The sequence below is a fragment of the Juglans microcarpa x Juglans regia genome, chromosome 2S (genome assembly GCF_004785595.1).
Source record: "Juglans microcarpa x Juglans regia isolate MS1-56 chromosome 2S, Jm3101_v1.0, whole genome shotgun sequence".
NCBI lineage: Eukaryota > Viridiplantae > Streptophyta > Magnoliopsida > Fagales > Juglandaceae > Juglans > Juglans microcarpa x Juglans regia.
This window is the reverse complement of record NC_054597.1, coordinates 33752183-33768771: the sequence shown is the minus strand read 5'-3', so window position 1 is coordinate 33768771 and position 16589 is coordinate 33752183. Positions and strand designations below refer to the sequence as shown.

At 36.0% G+C, this 16589-nt stretch overlaps 2 protein-coding genes across 3 annotated transcripts; both read right to left on the bottom strand.

The window, feature by feature from the left end:
- Positions 1-2801: 2801 nt before the first annotated feature.
- Positions 2802-8502, bottom strand: LOC121252096. The gene is given in 8 exon segments (XM_041151582.1): positions 2802-3708; positions 3789-3936; positions 4737-6291; positions 6327-6441; positions 6444-6594; positions 6716-6792; positions 7068-7215; positions 8316-8502. Coding segments are annotated over 7 exon segments (2892 nt in total). The 5' UTR covers positions 7207-7215; positions 8316-8502; the 3' UTR covers positions 2802-3001.
- Positions 8503-10635: 2133 nt separating this feature from the next.
- Positions 10636-15156, bottom strand: LOC121253247. Of its 2 annotated transcripts, none has more exons than XM_041153236.1 (6): positions 14852-15156; positions 13692-13826; positions 13389-13511; positions 12336-12438; positions 12202-12259; positions 10636-12119 (listed from the first exon to the last, which is right to left on the bottom strand). In XM_041153236.1, the coding sequence occupies exons 1-6, from the start codon at positions 14988-14990 to the stop codon at positions 10824-10826; spliced, it is 1854 nt and encodes a 617-aa protein (XP_041009170.1). In that variant the 5' UTR covers positions 14991-15156; the 3' UTR covers positions 10636-10823. The 2 variants fall into 2 exon arrangements, with proteins under 2 accessions (XP_041009170.1, XP_041009169.1); XM_041153235.1 differs by having other exon boundaries at positions 12336-12441; positions 14852-15155.
- Positions 15157-16589: the final 1433 nt, after the last annotated feature.

The window sequence follows — 16589 nt, the reverse complement described above, 5'->3', positions numbered from 1 at the left end:
TGACTCTACGTGCTCCCATGCAGCTCGTATTGCCTAATTTATATAGGGTTTCTGTCATCAGTACTTATTGAGCATTTAGTATTTAATTAGTACTGCATGTCGTGTCCAACATGACACACATGCATGAGTAATGATTATCTCTAAACAGATGAAGGGTCCTACTATATTTATAAATATTATAGGAATCACTTCATCTATTTATCTCTCTCACTTGAGACCCTGATTAAGTTTAGATAAGAACTAATTCATAGAATATTAATCTTGATCCAACAAATATATAGCAATCGAACGATGAATTACCAAGATGAGCTTCCGTCTATGCATTAACCACCTAGGAATTCATAGTTGATATTATGTTTGGTGGTGTGTTTTGGCATTGAAACATGTGTGTTTTGAAGTGCAAAAACAAATACAGAGGGAGATGCTAGTTCAAATAGAATGCGTGATGTCGTTGCAGCAAGATCACGGTGGTCGGGCAAAAAAGAAGAAATGAACTTTATATTCTGTCTATGCATTAACCATCTAGGGATTCATAGTTAAAACATCTTACGGGAAGCTAGCTTCTTGTTTTGGTTAATGTTGTGTTTTCTGTTGAGAGGTCCCATACGGTTTAGGAATAAACTTATCCTGGGTTTTATAAGGAGTTACCTCACTCCTCCTATTAGGCCTTTTATGGGGAGAAATAGGTGTTTCTACATAGTATCAGAGTAGGTTAACCTATGACTGATGATGGGCTCCTGTGACCTACCCACGATGATGGTACCGGACATACTAGCCCACACGTGAAGGGGCGTGTTGAGAAGTCTCACACGACTTAGGAACAAACTCATCTTGAGGTTTATAAGGAGTTACATCGCTCCTCCTATTAGACTTTTTATGGAGAGAAATGAGTGTTTCTACATTTTCATCTGAAAGTGAATCTAATATTTGCTGTATAAATTATGTTTTATTTGTTAACTGAAACAAGAAGATGACCAACTAATAGTAAAACAAAGAGATCAGGTGATTGTTGCAAGATCGTCAAAGCCCCCTGCTGACCCTGCAGGGAGATTTAAATTCATCGATCCAAATCTACTACCATGCACATAACTAATTAGATAAAAACAATTGCTTAGAGATTACCCAATGCACATACACCTAGCAGGATCATGTTCATGTGCAGAGTGTAATCTATAGATCATGTTCTTCTGTTTCAGCAAAAGTTTGTTCCTTTCATGTTGTCTAAATGATTCCTTCAGCAGTTCACGAATCTCCTGATGTCATATTCGTTGATTTGGAAAGCACGAGTGCTGAGTCACGAGATCTCTTGCTGCTTGAATTGATATAATAACTACGTACTGAGCTAGGAGTAGGGAATTCCTCTTGAATTTCCAGCTACAAATGCTTGTTTGATCTGCCATCTGTACTTTTTCTTCTCCCACAAAAAAATTGTCCCAACTTTCTGTTCTCTTTGTCCCTTGTGGGAATCTATTCCCTCGGTACCATGTTTCCAGTGAATTTCTTCTTCTTCTTGTTCTTCTTTTTTTACTTCCTTTTTCTCCCTTAAGAGGCAGGAGGTCCAAGTTCTTTTCTTGTGGCTTCTCTGTTAAACACCTTTTTGTACCAAAATCCGAATTCCTTGAAGAACTACTTGGTTTGTAATTATATATGTTTCAGGCCATGAGTTACAACATATTGTAGAATAATCTCACATTACCTGTAGATAAGATCTTAAGTATGTTTATAAAAAATGAACAATTATCTCTTGTAGAACTAGTTTGATGAGATGAGTTAGGTCAAAAAAAGGAGATATATGACATAGGACATGCAAGGACTGGAGAGTAACTGCATTCCTATCATCTGATCTCTCTCTCTCTCTCTCTCTCTAGCGAAGACCCCCACACAGATCATCTATATCCGTTCATATTTAAACCGTGTCTCCCCTACTCATTTTAGCTATCCCATGAATTGACTGAACTCATCACTTTGATCTCAAATAGTATATTTTTACAGTTCTGGTTCACGGGATCTCTCGGCAGTGCCTTAATTTCTGAAGTACCAAACAGAAGGTATCAAAATTTGTCTGCTAATATCTGTCTGATCAACTAAGAATATTCTTATTTAAAACAACAAGAAGTGCACCATCTTTTATAAATATATACCATACTACCATGTATCGTCTCCATATAAAAGATACCATAAAATTCCCTCGGTATTTTGTTAATTGGTCGACCACCACCGGCCGGGTTTCGTGCTGTGCCGCAAGAAGCATTCAACCTAGTACACCTAAATTTCAAACCTGCATGGTTCTCAATCTCAGCAGAGATGTCGGACGACGTCAACTTTGGCTACCAAGGAGAGGACCAAAGATTCAAATAAGTACTAAGAAATTGCAGCTTTTGCAGTCAAGCTGTGTTCCCAGGAAACTAGCCATGGCTAACAAAACAGGTCCACCATTTCCTTGCCAATCATTCGTGGGTAGTTGGTTGGAGTAATAAGTTCAGAGGGTGTTCCTCGTCTGATACATATGTTACAGCTTTTACCTCATGTTTAAAAAATGAGAAATGATTTTTCCAAACCTCAAATTGTGACAAACTCAGCGCAAGTCTCTGAAAAATAGACCACACTTTTAAAAAGTGTAAAAAAAATTATCTTTTATTAGTGAGATCTGCTATTTTATAAATAGCTTGTATGAGACTTGTCTATTTAAGACTTGTACCAAACGTTACTCGTTTAAAAATAATAATAAATACAACAAGCATGCTCTGAATTAGGTCATCAATCCCCATATGGGTACTATAAAAGACAGGAACACCCAAAAGTAAACACAACTTTTTTCTGGCAGATTTATACATATGAATGGGAAAATCATAATAATAAAAAGTTATCCAATAAACATTTGCAATATTAAACAGATCAGAAGAGTAGGACATCTTTGTTGAACACAAAATAAAAGAGTTACAATAAATATATATTTAGAAGAGAGAGAGTGCAAAGCCTCTTCACAGCCTACCTGTCAAATTCAGCAATCCACCAGAGCTTCTGCCACAAGCTCTTCCAGCAACTTCCCCACTATTTCCTTTCCAATATTATATATTTCCAATCTCAAAATCCCTTCCCACTCTTTACCCACAACCTCCTTTCTCACAAGCCTCTCCACCACGAGGCTGTTGCTGTCCCCACCATCCCATAAATCACAACTCCCCTCACTAGAAATCCATCCCTGCATTTGGGTCCACACCCAGTCCACCAGCATGGGTGATGCACCCTCTAACAGTCTGCTATTGGCCCCATTACAGGGCCTTCTCATTGGGTACTTGTCTGTCGACCCATAACCTGTGATTTCCATTAGTGCGGCATTCACACAATCAAAAATGAGCTTCCAATTTGATCTATGTTGCCGTCGCTTAGCCTCAGGCAAGAAATTCTTTTCATGAATGGCGGTGACCTTGTCTCTCAATGATGGGTCCAATGGACTATCAAGCGAATGCCATCTAGCAGAAAATTTCTCAGACTGCACTTCCCCATTGAGACCAGCCATTGATAATAATGTTTGGGCAAGGGCGAGCCAATCTTGTTCTTCCACCTCAGTGCCTAGGGAAACTGAAGGTTTTTCCGTATATCCTGTGGCTGTCTCTGTACAAGACTCATCCCAGGACAGCGTCCGAGCTATTGATTCTATAGGTGGTGATTTGTCAATCAAGTTAGACTTAATAGGCAACTGTCTTCCTGTTAAATGAAAGACAGATTAAGAATAGGTCATATAAACGAATGTTTTCCTAACATACACAGAGATATAGAGTATATACCCTGGTGGTCTGGCTTCATATTACCAGAGGCCTCTAGAGATGTGTTATCATCTTCAAATGGTGGTTCCAAAACCGAAATCGGACTTGGCTGGTCCTGATTCTCACTGATATTCCCGGGCATTATATGCTTGGTTACAGAAAATCCTGCCTGCAAATGGTAATGACAACTCTTGCTAAATGATATAACCATGGAATTCGAGTGTCGAAAACCAATAGAAACAAAAAACAGCAGTTACTTTTCTCCCATAAGTAACAACAAAAACAGCAATTAGCTTTTTGCACAAGTAACAATAAAAACAATTATAATTATAAAACAGAACTAAGGGAAGCCATTGACACTGCTTAGCTATATGCATTCAGTCAATAGTTCTCTTTTACGGTGGGACACGAAAAGGCCCTTACACAAAGCAGCATCACTTCACAGGTACCAATAGTATGCTGGGCAATGTAACAACCCACATCATTGACAAGTGCATATTTATACGTTATATAGCCAGGATATTCCTATTTTAAATTTTTCCTTTCATTTTTTTCTGTGTGCTCAAGCATCTCAGTCACATTATAAAAAAAGCACATGATGATTGCATTTTTTTCCTTAAATACAGCTGCATTGGGCACAAACACCATATCGATGTTCCTGTTACATATAACCTACACTAGGAAGTTTCTATGATTTCCAGTCACAAATGGCCTCCTGTGACTATTGACCATTTTAAAGTTCATCCATTAGAAGGGTATAGTTTCATTAGTTGAGGGCAAGTAGTGAAACCACAAAAAGATGAATTTCCATGGATGAATGTGTAATATAGAGGTAATACCTCCATAGTATATTGGAGTTTTGTTTAGGAAGGCTAAGTAAGTTTAAAAATCAGAAAAAGGTTACAAAGCAATTGGTGGAACAATTAAAGAAGCATGGACAACAAAGAAAAGAAAAAGATCGTACACTACCTCCCAAGTTGTGCCTTGTTTTTGTCCCATGCTGGTATCTGGAGAAGTTTCGCCTGACGGTCCATGAAGTGCGGAACAAAGGCCACTGTCAACATGTTGAGAAGTGGCATCACAGGTCACCCCAAGAGAGCGTAATGGAGACCCTTTTGCTTCAGAGCCAGCATATTGAGATTCATCTTTAAAGTGAGATGCAGCAGGTCTATCTTTACTTGATTTCTTATTCCTGGAGAAAAATAAACTAGAAACTTTCCCCTTGAATGATGATTTCGTGCTCTTTGCCTTTGTCAGCTCCTTGGGAACATGCATTTTTCCAGCCTCAGGTTCAGACACTTCAACATTGAGTCTCGTACCAGACATCGTTGAAGATACAGGGACAGATTTTGACCTCAAAAGATTTTTAGGAGAAACAACCAAACATTCTTCTTTATTTACATTATTACTTAAGCATGAAGCTGATTCCACTGATTCTTGTTCCTTATTAATATTCTTGTCCTCAGATCCTGCCAACTTCTTTGTATCTGCAAGGGCCAGCATCTCACCCAAAGTACTTGAGCTTCTCCAAGCATGTCTTTGATCTTGAGAACTCCCAATTGAAGCCATCATGGCCCACCTTTCAGATAGTCGCTTCTTTGCTTCTCTACAAACTGATGACTCAGGAGAGAATGACACACGGCTGAAGGAGGAAGAAGAATAAGGGCTTCCAAACCTATTGATGTAATCCCATGAATGCCTGGGAGATGGTGACATGACTTCCGAATCACTAAGATCTTCCACTGCAGATTCATTCTCTGATTTGTCAAATGAACTCTCATTGCCAGTATAGCCATGTGAAAAAACACATGAAAGCAGAGTCTCATCCATTCGATGACCCATCAAATTTTCACGCATCTGGCGGGTGATCTCCTTTGCCACTTCCCTTGATTCTTGAGCCTCATCATCTTCAGCTTCCTCAAAAAAGGTTTTACGATGTAATATTCTAGGCGACAAGGAAGGTGAAGAAACAACAGCCTTGATGTCATGAGGCTTGCCAGGGCTAGGCTTCAATACCACTATTCGAGTTGGTTGACCCGGAAATTCATCACCTTTCTGATTGTTGTAAGTAGGAGAATATCCAGGGTCATTCTTACCCCACAGAACTGCTTGGCCCCCTTGGGCAGGCATCTTTATTTGTTTATCACTCTTCCTACCTGATCCTTGAAATTTGTCACTATCAACCATCTTCGAAGGCCTAAGAACAGTAATTCGCTTTGTCTCAGGAGGTGGAGGAGTTGACTTTAGATCATACACACGTTGAGAAAATAAAGAATTTGGTTCTTGCAATAACTTGAGGAATAAATCTTCATTGGAACTTAAAACTTCCAAAGCATCTTGAAACTCCTTAGACTCGCGAAGTTTCTCATCTGTAGCCAAACGTTTTGCTTCCATGAACTTCCGACGAACAAGATCCATTTTTTTGTCATCAATCTTTCCATCATGCCTTCCTTTCTGTGGTGATTTATGCCTTACATAAGTTGTCTTTTCAGATTGCTTCCACATTTCACAAACATCGTTATATCCCCCTGTTGTGGACACTGATCACATGGCAATCCCTTATCAGAAAAGTCATCTTCTTCCTGCCAAGATCCCAGTGCTATCCCTGAATGACTTAAACTACGTCGAGAATAACCTTTTGCATGGTTTCTTTTTGAAGCTGAATCAGGCTGTGGTCGGGGAGGGCATCAAGCCCCATCAACTTCGCGACCACATTAGGTGGGTTGTGCTTAGATTCCCCTTCTTTTGCCATTTCTTGGTTTATAAGTATCTTCATGGGTGTTCCATTTGGCTCCTTGCTTGATATTCCTCTTAAGTTGTGCATAATCTGCACATTTCACAGAAAGAATTAGGAGTCAGGGACAGCGGAGTTTATTATGTTCAGACATAAAGGGAAATGTTTCCTCCCTTTTGGAATATTGGGTACATTAAAACATCAACTAACTTACAATTTTCTCCTCTATCTGATCTCCAAAAGGACTCCATGTCCTTGCCACAACTGATCTACTCCTTGAGAGTGAAGAATCTGCATCAAACAACTCCATTTCAAAAAGGGTTAGAAATTATATTTGAGGTTCAAGTGATTAACAAGACAAGGAAAGAATAACTGACAAGATATGATTTACAAATCAATATGAAGGATTTTAAGCTCTATGCCAAAAACATAGGCAGAGCATACAGATGACAAAATTAAACTTAGATTCTTTTTTCTTTAAGTTAAGCTCTTAGCAGACGACTTTCATGATTATAAAAAATTTTAATAAATAGATCAAGAAAAAAAAAAATGAGAAAGGAAACCACCATCATAATGAGGTTTATCCGTTAGCAGCCTATTTCCAGAAACGCTGGAACTCAAATCAAAGAGATTCACCATTCTTCCCAGACATCCTGGAAAGGGTTTCTCAGTACTGTGAGATTTTGTGGCTTGAATCCCATTCATTCTAAACACCTGCACTGAAAATATGTCAGAAAACTAATCCAAAATAACATATTTCCCTATTTAATTAAATATAAAACGAACTACTCCAGAATGCTCATCAACAAGAATGTGAGCAAATTTTTTTTCCTTACTAGTATAACAAGAAACGGGTGTTACACCAGAGCAATTAACACAAAGAAGAGAACTTGTCGACTTTTAGATGGTGTAGAAAATGCATACAAACACAATACATACATATACACAATCATACGTATTAACAAGCTAGGCGTTTTTCATGTATACTTCCTGTACCTGGGCTTTGCCTATTTGTATGAATACAATATCTTTGATTACCTATAAAATAAATAAATAAATAAATAACTAGCTGCATGCCAAAATTTCAGAAAAAAAAAAAATGAAGGGGGAAAAACAAGAAGATTATTTTTTTGAGTAATAAAAAAAATCCTACACTTCCTACACAAAAAACCTTCAGAACTTCAATTTTCAAGCTCAAATCTAGGTGTTACATTTATTCAAAAGAGAGGGGAGACTTGTTCAAACTGGTCATGGCCTAGATTTAAGCGAGTGATGTGATATTCAGTATTTACTTTTTCCAAAAAGAAACACACTTTATTTGGTTGGATTAACACTGATTAAAGCCTCAAAGACCCTTACATTGAATCTGATAGAGACCCACTCTGTAAAATCGTCATTACATGCTCGAAATGCCCAAATTATAATAAAATAAAGCAAAACCCCGAGCAGAAATGAAGCACACCCAAGTATATGCACACTGTAACCGGAAAATTAAAACACACAAAAAAGGAAAAAAACAGCTTTTTTTTAGATTCCAAAAGTAAGGCAAAAAGGGTTAAAAGTAAACTCGAACAAAATGCAAGATTTTGAGTACATATAAAAGCTGCGGTCACAGCAAAAACACAGAAAAGCAAATATGGGAGAGAGAATTAGATTCGATTTGCAGAGACATCAAAAGAGGAGAAAAAGCTCACAGCAAGAGGGAGGAGGGGGGGGGGGAGAGAGAGAGAGAGAGAGAGAGAGAGAAGATCCGATGCAAGCCGAAGCATTTTCAGAGAGAGAGAGAGAGAGAGGGAAGAGAATCGAGATGGAACCTGGGGTGGCCTGAAAATGGCATCGCTGTGAGAATGGGCGCCGCAGATAGAGTGTGATCTTACGTGGCACGACGGGATCGGCCGCTCCCCGAACGTGAGAGTGTGGGCGGGTGAGAGAGAGAGAGAGAGGACAGAGGAGCAGTGAGGTGAGGTGGTTTTGGTGGTATTTTCTTTCGTGGAATGTGGTATATGAGAGAACCGGATTGGCACTATGGATCCCCAACCGCCCACCTTTGACCTTTCTGACTTTCATTTTTTCCACTCTTTTCTTTTTTCAAACAAAATTACAAATGTTTATTTTATTTGTTATTTAATTTTTTTATAAATTTTAAAATAAAAATGCTTGATTTTGAGCTATGATAATAATAATAATAATAATTTTATCAAATTTTTATTAATTTCTTTATTAACTTATTTTAAAATAATTGCAAACCAAATTATAAAATAATATATTTCTCCAATAAAAAAAAAAAAAAAAAGGAAGTTCTCTAGATACCCACATTATTATCTCATTATTCTCTAGAAAATAAAACACTTCTTCAACTGCCAAATAAATTTGATGAATACAATATCAAATATTTACAACTTTATCTTTTATATTTTTTAAATGTCACGTTTGAACATGATATATAATTTCAAGAAATTTAGAACCCATCCATCTCTATGTCATGCTTAGGCCAAAAATTCCATCATTATATTTTTATAATATCACATTTATGCACGACATAAATCTCTTAAAATATTTAATTTTTGTGTCTTTTTTATATATAATATATATATATATAGATATATAATAAAATAAAAGTAAAGCCAAAGAATCACTCATCACACCATACCTACCCATCATCTAGGATTACTTTACTTTTTAGCTAAACTCACCAAACCACATGGACAAAAATCAACAATTTTAGAAATAATGCAACACACTTTCAACCCCTCAAATCCCTTTTTTGTCGAAAGTAAAATTATATTATTAAGCGTTACGAGTTAGGGATGACGCGAGACACGTGAGATCGAATATCCTTTTATTTTCGTAGATGATAAGATAAATTGAGATAAAAAAATTAAAATTTATTAAAATATTTTTTAATATTATTTTTATCTTAATATTTGAAAAAAATTGAATTATTTATTATATTTTGTGTTGAATTTTTAAAAAATTATAATGATTAGATGAAATGAGATGAATTGAGAAGTTTTGTAAAAGTAAACGAGACATAACCTTATTTATCTAGAAATAAATAAATGAGAAAAATGAGAAACTGCACCTTTAAATAATTAGGAGTTTTATATTTTGCATCTAACTTGTTAAAATCAACGTATTTTAACCTTTAATTATGAAGAACTTACACTTTGCATCAAAGTTAGATTCTAATCGTCAAGATGAAAGAAAAAAAAAATGACTCAAATCTTCTTATAAATGGTGTAAAGTGTCCATTTTTTAAAAGTTTTTAGGGTGCAATGTGCCAATTTTGATAGTATAGAGTGTAAAATATAAAACTCTTTAACTATTTGAGGTATAAAGTAGATTTATCTCTTAAATTAATAAACGTACAAGATTCTATTTTGTCAGTTGCTTTATTTTATTTTGTGTTGATTTCCTCCAAATCCTTGAAGAACATATAATGTTGAGTTCACTTATACCTACCATGTACAAAGGCTGAGAGGACCAAAGTATCCGTCCCTTTATTGAAAAGGAGAAGACAGTCATCTAGCTATGAGCAATTTAAGAGTGGTCCAAACACAGGTCACTACTCAGAAGAATGACATTCAATTTGCAAAGGAGAAGACTACTGCTCCATACATCAAACTGGTTGGTGGAAAAATAAAAATAAAAAATATGGTTGTGGTTTTCTTTGAAGCTTTGCAAGTTTTTTTTTCTTTGATTTTCTGTCCTTTTTCAACTGCTAACAACATGTCAACACCTTTAATTGTGGCATGATAACCTGAAATGCATAAAGGAAAATTAAAAGAACCATGGAAAAAATTCACCAAACTGGAGCTTAATAGCAGACAAAAACAATGGTGCAGGTACCCTTAAAAACTGCAGCACTTTAATCCAGATGTTGACAACAATCACCATCCCTTTCCATTATTCACCTGTTTTTTTTTTTTTTTCTCAACATTTACCATGGGGCTATAATCTCGAGGTGAGTATTCAAAAGGAAGATAAATGAAAGAGGTATCCCTAGCTAGGTTAAAAAAACAAAAAGTAAAAACAATCTTCAGCCATTATTTTGAGAAAATTATTCACCCCAATGCAGATTTCTAGGGCATGTCTAACATGTTCCATGCACAAGTTTGAATTTTCCTTTGAATTTTCTCTAAACCAGTTAGCAATATTGAGCAGCTTATGCAACTATAAGCAGTCAATTTAGATCAGTTGATAGACCAGATAAACTATGGTAATCACTATGATACACTATTGATATACCTAAGTAGCCATCATGCCTAAAACCATTGAATGATGGACATATCTCCAACAAGGTATCTATGGAGACAAACTGCCTAGAAACAGATCATCATAATCAAAGCATGAAGGGTCCACCCAGAATGCTTGCAAGCATCAAATGTAATTGACTCCACTATCACCAGAATACATTTGTCCATAAGTTGCGTCCCAGCTTGATTCATTAAGCGGCTCTGGGATGCCTTGTCTTTGTCCCGAAGTATGTGGAAATAAAATGATGACCAGTCTCCAATGTTCACAATATCTTCACTGAAATGACTTAGGGTTCCCCTATGGCTGGAAGCATCCAGGTGACTCTCATTCATGTCGTTAAGCAGAAAATGTGAAGATGTGCCTTCACCTTGAGGGGATTGAAGAGCATAATTGAAAGGTGAATGATGCTTCCTTGAGGACCCAGTAGATGAACGGCAATTCCATTCAACATCAATATCAAGTTCAGAGGAAAGGAGGAAACCTTCTATACCAGGATGATGATTTTTCTCATCAAGAACCTTGCTCATTATATGACAGAGGTCTTGAGGGGCCAAGAGGATGCTGCCATCTTTGCATTTGGTGTCATTCTCACAATCTTCATCCAAATTAAGATAGTCAGGTGTAATCGATAAAGGTAAAGGAAAATGGTTAAAATCTGTGTATCTATTTTCCTGGCATTCAACAACACGTCTTCGAAAATCATGGTCACTACAACTGGCTGACTGGGACCAAGGTAACAAAATATTTGGAGAATAAATGGACAGGAAAGATGATTTAGTCAACTCATTCAAACAAAACCTATCATCGAGAATGTGTTGGGGACCATTGCCCCATGAACTTGATGAGGGAGAATGCACATTCATCTCTGTACTTTGACAAATAACAGATAGGTTTCTTTCATCATGATCATAGTCAAAGTCCCAACCTAGAAGAAGAGTAGGTGGCTCTCTTTCAATCACATATTTTGTTGGATCATGTAATTCGCCCAGTTTTTTGTGACCACTATATGCAAGAGATTCATATCTTTGAGATGTAAAGCCATAAGCTAAATCACTATCAGAACACAGAACTGGAGCTCTTTCTCCAAATTTATATCCAGGTTCCCTTATTTCATACTTAAGACGTGCTATTTTAGAATCACTAGTAGAAGGGTGATAATTTGAGAGAACAGCTTCCTGTGATCTGTTCAACCAACAAGATGAATTAGGACCATCATCCAAGTGTGAACCATTGTCGAGCTCCATATAGTTTCTTGCAGGTATATGATTTAATTTTTTGAGCTCAGCATCCGACTCCAAAGAAGCAAGAAACTGAGATTTGGTATCAAGATTTATTTCCGCTGACTTTAAATTCCTAAATACCTGCCAGAGAAATAACTACTCAGCTTACTTACCAACTCCAACAGAATAAGTCACATCCACATAGAAAGCGAAAAGAGCATACACTTTTCTCGTTATTTTCAGGGAACAGGCGACTGAGAAGCACGGAAACAAAATCATACCTGCGAAAATTTCTATAAGTCCATGATATGAGGCTTAAACAAAATGAAATGACTTATTAATACTAATGAGCCTAACCCCTTTGAACAGAGATCTTCAATATTGGGATACGAGGTCTCCACAACCCATTGCCGTAGTTTCTGTCTCTTTCTAGAAAAGATTTCTCCATGCCAAGGATGGGCTTCTGAGTATAATGAAATACTTGTAAGAATTTAATACCACTAAAATTGTGAGATCAGGAAGCAGTGAAAGATTGTTATAATCTAAACATAATAAGCAATAGAGCTCCATCTGGTACCAAGAAGATGAAGAGAAATAACTTTTGGAATCGTACAATAAAATTCTAAATAACTTGTGAAAATCAATGGTTTCTTCCTTTCCCTCTACGATTCTGGATTCCAAATTTATATGATATATTCAAACTGAGCAATGAGAAATTCCATTAGTGGGTCTAATTTGACAATTTACAAAACACCAAAGGGAATTTTATGCCTATATATGAAAAACAGTGACGGCAGATACAATCAATCATGTAAAATAAGATTATGGAGAAGAATAACACATTTACAGTGAGATTTAATAGGCTGGTAAAGAATATTCTAGTGTATAATGTTGAAGACTGATAACACTCCAGCCAACTTTTAGGACGCTGAAATCAAAAGCCCACAAAATGAGCATACCTAGACAAAATTTCATTATATTAACAAAAATGGTTACAAGATGGTGGAATTGCACCTTTTTTTTCCTTTTGTTTCATGATTCGCTATATGTGCACTTACATTAAATTTTCAAGGCATTAAAATCAAGCAATGCATTTCTGACCAAAGATGAGAAGCTAATTTATAAGATAATCCACTACAAATGTTAAATTGTTATGACCAAATCAAGAAAAAGGAGTGGAAATTAGATTGCCCAGTAAAACTGGGGATAACCAACTCCAGATATTTCACAATGAGGATAAATGTTAAATTGTTCCAAAGTTAGGAGCAATCATATGTTCTCATGTAATTCCTTCCACTTTTATTTATAGCTTAAACATAAAAAATAAAAAATAAAAATAAAACAAAAGAAGGAACTAATAAGAAGCATACCATGTAAAATAATATTAAATCGCCACTAAACAGCACACACCTGACTTCTTTGATGCATCAGCAGGTGGTGAAAGAAATGAGCTAAAGCTAATAGGTGTAATATTTTCAGCGAGCAATGAGGACCTGAAGTTCTTACAACTATTTTTTACACTGTTGGTACTCTCTGCATGGTATAGAAAGAGCAAGTTACAATCCCATCCCGATCATTGCATTGCATTTAATAGTTAAGTATTGCTAATTCACAATTTGAGAATTTTTTGCATTAACCCAAATTAAGAATAAAAAGGAACATAAATAAACATATAAACACACATCAGTTGAGATGAAATTCTGTAAGATTTACCTCCAGAACAGTCACTTATTTTGAACTTCTTTGCTTGCTTAGTCTCTTCCTGCAATGTATCTGAGTGAAATATGTGGCCTGAATTTTCTTTCACTTTCCTAAAAAATGCAAACTCGGAAGTTTTGGGATCATCGGCTGCATGTTAAATTCGAATGGAATGATTCATTAAACACAAGTTCCAAGCATTGAAAATCTTGCAAAACTAAGTAGAACATAATTACAACAGATGCGGCTCCAGCAACTTGAATTTTGGAGCCCTGCTTCCTTCTAAATGTGTAGAAGAAGCATGTAATTTGCAACTTAGGATTATCAACATCAAGATATTTAACATTACTTTGTATTGTGGCTGACATCTACTATGAAATGAAGAACAAAACAACTTTAGCTAGAACGAAGAAGTTGATCTAAATGATAAAGTTGTTAGGAAGATAAAAACACTTAGGAAATCTCCAAGCTAGAACTTGATATAACATGTTTAGACACCACCTTAACCCAAGTTTAAAAAAATAGACTTGCGGACAGTCATGTGTTATATCAACTATTCACTTTTGATTACTGGTTAACAAATACTCAAACGTATATATTCCAAGATACTAGGTACACTGAAAAACGGTAGACCTAAGGTATGGAAAAAAATAACCCCATGCTTGACCATTCAAGACAATTTCATCAAACATAAACGCAATGCAAAAGAAAAAGAAGCAACACATATCTAGAATGGCAAATTTGAAGCGACAAAGTGAATGCTAATTCATAATTCCTCTATATGTATACAACATTCACTACACGCGCACACACTACGCACGCATTCTTTTGGTGAAATTTTCCAACAAAAGGAGTAAAAGGATAAAGAAGGCACCGCAACATTGAAACTTAGGCCCATTTTGTCCAACGTACAAAAAAGCTCCTTGAAAAATATTTTATAGATATTTCGTCGCCAATGATAATATCTCGTGAAAGGTGGGGAATACTTAGAACCAAAAAAGGTGCAATAACGAATTCAATACCATGAACCCTAAAGAAAATATAGAGCAACTACGCCACAAACTCAGAGACCAATTTCTCAAGCAAAATACGGTAATGAAATGAATAATTAACAACTTGAAAAAAGAAATATGAAGTAATTATTTAGAAAAAAAAATATGATGAGAAGTGAAAACCTTTGGCTTTGGGTCCCTGGGATGTTGGATTGCAGAATTGGGAATGGGAGCGCCCAACTCCATGGAGACTCCGTAGTGGTGGTAGAGTTCGGATGGGTGATAGATCTTTAGGGGTAGCTTCTGAAATCCGTTGCTTCATCTTTCGGTGGCCCCAGTATCAATTGCTCTAATTGGCATATAGTACTGATTCATGATTGCCATTGCCAATTGCCATCATCGACGTTGAGACGAGAAGGAAGAAGAAAGCAGAAGAGTGACAATTTGTGGCGCCAGCCAAATTGCACGTGACTGGGAGGTTGTGCAATTTATTTTCTTTAACTCCCAAATTACAATGCAATTTCAGGTTTTCAGCTTAAAAAAGAAGAGTAATGTTAGAGAAAAGTTATTGTAGTAGTTTATATTTTATATTTATTACATGATTGTTTTTAATTCTTTATTTTTTTTATTTTAGACTTGAGAGATGTGTGGTCTAGATGATGCCACATAATATATGCAAAATAACTACTCCCAACAGTGACTTCTATCTATATTTATTCAAAAAAAAACTTCTCGATCCTCACATTACTGACTAATTCAATTGAATTATATGAGACTCTTAGAATAAAAATCCTAGGCGCCTCCGTCCCCACCCCCGTGGAGGACTCGGCTTCCTCCTACTCTTCACTCTCATTTATTTCTTCATCCATTCACCTACTCTATCAAGATTTCTTTTATTTTATTTTCTTTAAAGTCAAAAAAGATGGATCCACAACTTTCTGACAACTCTTAAAAAACACGTGCAGTAAAAACAGATTCATAAATCGAAAATCATTTGGAGGAAAGTGACGGTTTTGCAAAAATCACCGTGTGATTCTCACACATCACCCACATCTGTGTGTGGTCCTCGCATTCTACCCTTTCCAGTAGCTCCTCTCGACACACGTCCCAGATCATCGAACTCTCCACCATTAGACATTTCAGATGACTTTTGTGACTAAAAAAAAGGCAAGTGTGTTGCCTACACGGGCCTTTATAGATTCCGAAATCTATCAGAGTTGGTCCAAACTGTAATTCGTCTTTTTTCACATCTATTTTACTGCTTTCATTTTTTTATTTTTTTATTGTTAATTAAAAAAAATCGCCTCTCAGATGTTTGTCTGTAAAAGTTGAGTCATATATTTCTATAAAATGTGAGGTTGAGTCTCTGTTTAGACAAAAAGTGTTGTCTCTTAGATGTTTGTATATCGAGAATATTAGCAATAGTGAAGATTAGACCAATCACAAAAAGAAATAGTATACTGGTAGAGCTCCAAATCATTATTTTGATCTATAATGTCATGTTTGATATGAAAACATCTCAAAATATATTCAGTTCTGAATGTAAATTTTTCTGATGAATGAATGATGATAGTTTCTCTTAAAAAAAAATTGAATTATATGAATTTGAATGTTTCTTTTTTCAATATAACATCAATAATGTAGTCAGAATGTGTAGTTCCCATAAATTTGAAAATCAATTTTATTTTTCTCTGTTTTTTTTCAGAAAAAAATCTCGCTCATTTATATAAATCAAAATTTCTCTCTCTCGCCCGGAAGCACTCAAACCATAGATACTTTACACCGAGGACTATGGGGGCAGTATTGTTGTTTTCTTGTTTTTACAGCTCAATCTGGATCTTCTCTCTCTATGCATCTCAGACCTAAGTCGCCGTGCATGAAGATCTTTCAAAGATTTCTCTAACCCCACCCCAGTTACTCC

Excerpts from the sequence above, each read along its gene's own strand:
- LOC121253247 (XM_041153235.1), bottom strand. The coding sequence starts at position 14,990 with ATGAAGCAACGGATTTCAGAAGCTACCCCTAAAGATCTATCACCCATC. Across the intron at positions 13,827-14,851 it reads CCAGGGACCCAAAGCCAAAG|CCGATGATCCCAAAACTTCC; the intron begins GTTTTCACTTCT and ends TTTAACATGCAG. Across the intron at positions 12,260-12,335 it reads GAAGATCTCTGTTCAAAGGG|GTATGATTTTGTTTCCGTGC; the intron begins GTTAGGCTCATT and ends AAATTTTCGCAG.